At 43.7% G+C, this 7,685-nt stretch overlaps 1 protein-coding gene across 1 annotated transcript; it reads left to right on the forward strand.

The window, feature by feature from the left end:
* Positions 1-1,310: 1,310 nt before the first annotated feature.
* LOC133027671 (heparan sulfate glucosamine 3-O-sulfotransferase 2-like) lies at positions 1,311-5,732 on the forward strand. Its single transcript, XM_061094744.1, has 2 exons — positions 1,311-1,855; positions 5,114-5,732. Exons 1-2 carry the CDS (start codon positions 1,311-1,313, stop codon positions 5,730-5,732), a joined length of 1,164 nt encoding a protein of 387 aa, XP_060950727.1.
* Positions 5,733-7,685: the final 1,953 nt, after the last annotated feature.

Consider the following 7,685-nt stretch of genomic DNA (forward strand, 5'->3'; position numbering starts at 1 on the left):
TTAATTAATCAAGCATCATTTAAAAAAGAATGTGTTTTACTCAAATTCTAAAATATATCAAAATGAATCTGAAAAATGTATGATAGATTACAAGAAATAAGGGAGATTTGAGGATGTGTTTCGTCTGTAAGTTCTTACCTGTCAAGTTCTCTTGTTCTAAACATGTCTCAACCACATGTGTAAAAAAGTGTTTTAATCACAGGTTTTGCTTCATGCTCATGTGAAAATATTAATATCATATAGATGCAGTCAAAAGTTCTCTGCTTTCATTTTTATTCACATTTGAGATTCTGAAACAATTAGTTCATGGTATATTGTAGAAACTATTTAATATAATATAAGTAGTTTTGGATGCCATAATAAAAGAGCAGCGGACTTTGCCTTTCATTTTCCTCAAAAATTCCACAGTAAAATCTTCTGAAACTTAAACAAACAGATAGTCGGGGTCAAGAGTGAGGAGAAATATCTTGTCACCTCTCAAGGGTTTTTTTAAAGAAATTATTTTACGAAGTTGTGGACGTTTTTCCCTCCTTAAAGGGATAGTTCACCCAAAAATGAAAAATCTATCATTATCTAGTCACCACTGTGCCCATGGAGGTGGTGGGTGAAGTGTTTGAGTTCACAAAACACTTCTGGAGTTTCAGGGGTAAACAGCGTTGCAGCCAAATCCAATACAAAACAAAAGCAGGTGGATATCAGCTGAGATTTGGGCTTACAACAAGGTGTAAATGACGATGTTTCCAGTCTGTCATGTAGCCTACGTATGTGTGAAACATGCATATCTTTTGCTTCTTGTTACGTGAACATATTCAGATGTTGAATTCCCCCTAAATGTGGATGAAAATCAGGCTTGTGGACTCATCTCGCCTGCTTCCTGAGGGTGAAGTCAGATCTCTGAGAGAGAGGAGAGAGAGAGAGAGAGGGAGAGAGCTGGATACTTTCCCACCTCTCAGTTGCAAAGATGCTCTGACGTCACCGTGGTGAAGTATCTCTCTGTCTCTCGGCAGTTCTGGAGCTGACAGTGCGCTGGAGCCAACGGAGAGAGCGCGCTCCTCTTGCGCCATGGAGACGTCCGGGAGTTCTGGAGCAGGAGGACGTCGGTGCGCCAGGGATTCATGTTCCCTCACCGACCAGAGGACACGCGTGGACTGTGATGCTGAGGATGAAGTGATGGAATTGTTGAACTGAAGTTTTTACGCATCTTTTCTGCTCTGGAGTGTGTTGGGCAGTTCGGCCACTTTGACAGCAGCCACACGGGAAACAGCAGAGGACCCATTAGAAAACCATGCACTGCTCACACCCATGGAGAGATGGCATGCGTGCTCCTCCTCGGTCGACTTCTCCCCTTCTCGCACCGGCTCACCAGAACCTCCATCTGCGTGCTCTCCCTGTTCCTGTCCTACCTGTGCTACTGCGCCCTCTTCCCCGTGGGCACCGTCATGCACAGGACAGGTGATGCGCCGCCGAGCTGCCACCTCGGCCCGGCCGATGGAGCCAAGAGGAGGCTCCAGAAATCCTCCCTCTCCTGCGTCTTGCAGCTGGAGGCGAGACCGAGCAGCGCGGAGGTGCAGCCCCGGGAGAAGAAGCCCGACCAGCGCGCCTCCTCTTCCTCCTCTTCGTCCTCCTCCTCCTCCGCAAGTCACCTCCTCGCCGTCAGGAGCGACACTCCCAGTCCTCCGATGGGGAATTCAAAGTTTGGGAATAAAAAGTTGCCGAACGCGATCATCGTCGGTGTGAAGAAGGGAGGGACGAGAGCCGTGCTGGAGTTCATCAGGATCCATCCAGATGTGCGAGCAGCTGGCACAGAGACGCACTTCTTCGACCGGAACTATGACAGAGGCCTGGAGTGGTACAGGTAAGAGCTCACCTGGACATGCGTGTGTCCACTCCAGGGGCGGATCTAGGGTCAGATGGTCAAATGGGCAGCTTGTTGCTTCATCACCAAAATGCCTGGAAAGTAAATCAAATCGATATCAGCCTTAATTGTAGTTTTATTTGTAGTAGTTTGTAGTTAAATAAGATATTCCTTTAGCAGTCTCCAAATGATGGAAATGTGCCCCATTGAAAAGGTGATAGCAAAATAATAATTAAACATGCATTATAAACAATGAAATATACAAAATATTGCCAATATGAAAATATAAAAACAGCAATGATAATTACAGTGTAAACATGATAAATACAGGATAAATATTGAACACGGGAATATTGAACAATTGCAATTACACGTACAGGGAAATTGTTCTGCACTGTAAACAAACGTCAACATGCTAAAGCGCTAAATTAAGATGAATAAAGTGACAGTGGCGGATCTATGATTTTTCTAAACCAGGGGCCACAATTAACACAGAGGGGCAAGTATATATGTCCAACATCCAGATTCGGATATATAGCCAATATAAACTTCATGTATTCCAGTGTCTAATTTATTCTTTGTATGTTTTATTAATTCTACATTTCCACAACTTGAATTTGAAACATAGTGGTATTAAAGTGATTATTTGTGTGTCTATCTATCATCTAACCTTATACATAGGTTATGATTATTTACATGAAAGCTGAGACAACTGTAAGTCTCTCTGTGTAATCAGTGTTAATGGTGCTGAGCATCGTGTGAAGCCAGCTTCTCCCAGTCGGCGTCGCCCAGTCCTCGTCCCCCTCCTCTCTTCCTCTCTGTCGCTCTGTGTACAGTACGCTGCGTTCGGAGGAGGGAAAACATGCTCGATGTGTTTTTTTCCGCAGTTTTCTGACTCATTTAATGTTCCTATCGCCAGAAACTTTGGGATCCCGGGCTCTGTTTACAGCGGCAGAACAGTGGCCCTCTTTGTTTCCTCCCAAGATGAACTGTGGAGCAATTCATCAGATTTCTCACAAAACCCACAGGGCTCCTCTGGCTGCCAGGCCTCTGAGACGCTGTGTTGTTTGTTTGTGGCAGTTACAGCAATATCTACAGATGACAATTAAAAAGAAAGATTTATTGATTCTAAAACATCCTTGTAATATTGCCTTGTTTGACGGATAATCAAGTATCTATCACGCACACAGAGCGCCTAGATCATTATTACGAAATAAAAGCGGACTTATGCGTCAGTCAAGAAGCATTGTGTACACTTGCACACAAACACACAACACACTCGACTTCCAAATACATTCCACGTTAATGATCGTCCGTCATGTTCCCCCGCAGGAGGTACGTGTATCAGTGGTATCATAAAATAATTATGGAGTGAAATATCTCCACTAATTGGAGCTCCTCAGGACGCTGGGAGGCTGGAGCTCTTTTATCTCGGTGATGCGTCCCTCAGACATGGACCCAGCGTCCATTACCATAACCTGACTGGCAGCTGTCAAAGCCGCCGAGGTCAAATGCCACGCCGCCGACTTTTGGAGGAATGCCTTCAAAATAAACAGCTGCTTCTCTGAAACACATGTAAACAGTCATCTGTGAAGGCCGGATAACTGTTCGTGCTCTGATTCTCAATGGGCCGATGTTTAGTTTTTCATGCGAAAAGGAAAAGGGAACAGAGATGTGATGAAAGACCCCTGGAGTTCCTGATTGTGGACACTTCAGATGCTGACCAGACTGAGGAGGACAAACGAGAAGAACTGCGTTAACGGTTCAACGAGTCTGAGCAGCGAGGCGGGCCGGGGACGTGCTCTCCTGCGGCAAACACATAAACACAGTTATTCCACATGTTTCAAGAATGTAAATACAGAAAATGAATCTCAACCCCTCTCAAATGACCTGTGTCCTTTTTTTATGCAACAGTATTTACTTTCAATTTAGCACAGCGTAATTAAATTCTTTGTGTGCATTCCTGCAGCGGTGCCCCCTAGTGGTAGTTTCAACAGAGCCTGGAGACAAGCTGGTTAAAAGCAGCAGATACAATAGACCAGTCCTTTAGAAGCAGTGGCAAATCAAGGATTTTGCCACAATTTACACAGAGAGGCCAGTTATATGTCCAACAACCATGCACTACTCCTGATTCGGTAAAGTCAATTGTTTACTGTTACCTCTATCATTGAATATAATTAGAAAAATAGTTCCTTGTGTACTTGAAAACCACATCATAAAAAAAAATTGTCATATTTAGTTATTAGTGGGTTTATTGGTCATTTGAAAGAAAGAGTACTGACAGGAAAGTAAAGGACAGGGGTACTTCAGAGGCCAATTAGATTTTAGCTGGGCCAGTTCCCCCCCCCCCCCCCCCCCTGGCAGCTTCCCTGGATCAACCCCTGCTACGACCACAAATTCAAACCAATAGACACACAGGATTGTTGATTTACAGATTGAGCCGCAATAATTTGTCTATCAATTTGGCAGTTATTAAAATAGCTGCCAAAATGAATCAGCTCCTAATATCTAAAATCTAAATCAAAGCTTGTTGTCCTTGTCTGAACAGTAAATGTGTTGCGCTGCTCGTCGGACAAAGCAAAACATTTCACATCGCCGTGGGGCTTTGAAAATTGTAATGGACTTTCCTTTTCTTTTTTAAGTTTTCTGATGTTATCTAAACCAAGGGATAAACACATTAATTGAGAGATTAATCAAAGGAATACATCTCTAATTTCACAGCTCTATTCGCCGTCTCTTTTTTTAAAGTCTGTCCTTGTTCTTGGATGTTTTCCATTCAAACCTGAGTCGATGGCTGTGTGAAGGCATACCTGTTCAAATCTTTTATTATCAAAGCGCACAGTGGCCTACTTTGAAGACCCAGAAGTAACCTGGCAGAGTCACTCTTCGCTTTATGTGTTCTGTTGCATTTCAGAGTGATTTATTGCTGTTGAGCCAGGCAGGGCTGATGCAGAGGAGAGCTGTCTGCAAGTCTCCAGTGACAACAGACCACTGTGACACTGCTCCTATTATCATTCCCATGGAGAAACAAGGTTCACAGCCAAACTGGAGCTTCTCAGTTATGATGTGTTATTCTTCTTCTCTATTCACCAGGCATTGAAAACACACTTTTTTGATACAAGGACATTATGTCCTCTGTGGCTGAGTCTCTTAGCATTGGCGGTAATTAAAACTAACATACAAAGTAATGTCAATGTGAGTGAGGAATCTTCATCTTACTGGAACTTTCACTTTGTGTTTCCTCCCTCTCTCATTCAGAGGTTTAATGCCAAGGACTCTTGAAAGCCAAATCACCATGGAGAAGACGCCGAGCTACTTTGTGACTAAAGAGACACCACGCCGGATCTCCGCCCTGTCCCAGAAAACCAAACTCATCGTGGTGGTGCGAGACCCCGTCACTCGTGCGATATCCGATTACACTCAGACGCTATCCAAAACCCCCGACCTGCCGACCTTCCAGGAGCTGGCCTTCAGGAACCAGTGCCTGGGCATAGTGGACACGTCCTGGAACGCCATCCGCATCGGCCTGTACGCTCTGCACCTGGAGAACTGGCTCCGCTACTTCCCCCTGGCTCAGATCCACTTTGTGAGCGGGGAGCGTCTTATCACAGACCCGGCAGGGGAGCTGGCTCGGGTGCAAGACTTCCTCGGGTTAAAGCGCATAGTCACAGACAAACACTTCTATTTCAACCGCACCAAGGGTTTCCCCTGCCTTAAGAAGCCGGAGAGCAGCGGCTCGCCTCGCTGCCTGGGCAAGTCCAAGGGCAGGACTCATGTGCAGATAGACAGAGATGCTATCGAGCAACTGCGAGACTTCTATAGACCTTACAATGTCAAGTTTTATGAAATGGTGGGTCATGATTTTAAGTGGGAGTAGCGTTTTCTTTTTAAATAGTGCAAGAAAAATACAGTATTATATCACAGCTAACTATCAGCAGTCTGCAGACAATTTGTGCAAAACAGCAAACGCAGTATTATTCTTTTTAAAGAACACCAATAAAAAATTAAATATGAGATGACATTGCTTTTTTGCACTTGCACGATCGGGGGGCCAGCCGCCATCCTCGGCGTCCTGTTTGTCGCTAGATATAGACATCATTTCAGCTTCAGGATCACATGATTTCTCCTCCTGTTACTGTGGATTGCTGCTGACTAGATCCCCCCGTTTGCTGACTCGTTTGTTGAAAAAAGAGAACGAAAGAAGAGAGAGAGAGAGAGAGAGAGAGAGAGAGAGAGAGAGAGAGAATTCCAGGGAACGGGATTAGTTCCTCTCGAAAAAACCTGCTTCACTAATCAAGGCAGGGGTTTGAAAGCAAGACCTTGGAAAATGTCAGCGAAGTCTTCAGGGAGAGCGGAATTAAGCTGCAGCACTGTGGTGGTAAATCCAAAGTGTAAAGCCATAACACAAGTGTGACCCACCTAATGTTCCTAACCGTTGGTCTCATCAGTTTCTATACGGAGCGAAAAAGATCCGTGTTTTTTTTTTCTTTTTCATACATGCTATTGCGAGCGGAACCTCACTTTGTATTCTGTGCTCACGTCTGGAGAAATCCATGTTTATATTTTTGCTACAAAAGGTATTTAATCACGGCCTTACCCACAATGCTCGTCCATGAACGCCCATTAAATGAAAGAGATGCACAAATACAATCGTGAAATAATGAGTCTGTCTCCTGTGGATTCTGGACCTTGTAACATTCATGCTGATTCCATTTTTTAAAAAAAATCCTTTTAAGCCCTTCTTTTGCTTGAATTCCACAAAAAAATCAAAGAATGTTTCATGAAACTGACAAATTGACGTCATTACTCAACCTCTGGGAAAGCGGCTGCGTTTGTGCCGCACCCCCCCACCCTCCTCACCAGCAAAAAAAATGTGCTCCTGGACAGATTAGACTGCTGTGACACTTTTCATATCTGTCACCTGCGTCGCCAGTGAAAACCTCCGAGGTTTATTGCATCCTGTGTAAGGTTTGTTGCGTCGCCTCGCTTGCAGTTGGCCGACGAGTGGGTGGAGGTGTGAGGAATTTCAATCACTTTCTCAGAGACAAAGCAGGGAACACCTCGTCGTGGCAGGTTATCAAACAGATCCTGGGACTGAGCGTCGCACGATTGCGGCGAAAAAGTTTGGATTTGCCGACACGATGTGAATACTAAAGGGAGAATATCTGAGCTCCAGCCAGACTGATGCTCGGCTGCAGGAAGAACCCTCTGTGATGTATGAAGGAGATATTATGGGAGATTTTATGAACTGAGGCAGTGTGTGGTGAGTAATTGAGCCCCTCAGATTCAATATCGCACAAGTTGATGAGATGAAGAAGATTTTGGAACATAAGGATTTATTACATTTATTATATGGGATGCTAATTATCATGCTGGTTTGGTGCACAGTTATGCAAGTCAAGTCAGATTTATTGAGAAAGCACATTAAAAACAACAGGAGTTGAGAGCTTTACAATCAGGGGCAAAGGAAAGCAATGGATTAAAGTTAGAGAGTTCATTGTAAGAAATAAGGTTTGTAGGAAAGACAATTTAAAGGCCAAAAAGATAAATTAAAAAAAGACATGAATAAAGTAGAATAATGAAAGGCATTAGCCGGGTTCAAAACAGACTTAAGATGAATTAAAAGCCAGATTAAAAAAGGGAACACTTTAGAGACAATTGGTTTAGAAATAAGATGTAATGACTTTGTGTTTAAGACTTAGAAATAAAATTCAAGAACTTTCTGAGTCTCTGATTAAGTCAAAATTATAGCGTGAAGTTATATTGTTCCTGGGAAACAATGCAAGAAGGATGGGAAAGAGTTGTTGATATTGAAATCATATTTTACTAC

Source organism: Limanda limanda, chromosome 21 (assembly GCF_963576545.1).
Source record: "Limanda limanda chromosome 21, fLimLim1.1, whole genome shotgun sequence".
Classification (NCBI taxonomy): domain Eukaryota; kingdom Metazoa; phylum Chordata; class Actinopteri; order Pleuronectiformes; family Pleuronectidae; genus Limanda; species Limanda limanda.

Excerpts from the sequence above, each read along its gene's own strand:
- LOC133027671 (XM_061094744.1), top strand. The coding sequence starts at position 1,311 with ATGGCATGCGTGCTCCTCCTCGGTCGACTTCTCCCCTTCTCGCACCGG. Across the intron at positions 1,856-5,113 it reads AGAGGCCTGGAGTGGTACAG|AGGTTTAATGCCAAGGACTC; the intron begins GTAAGAGCTCAC and ends TCTCTCATTCAG.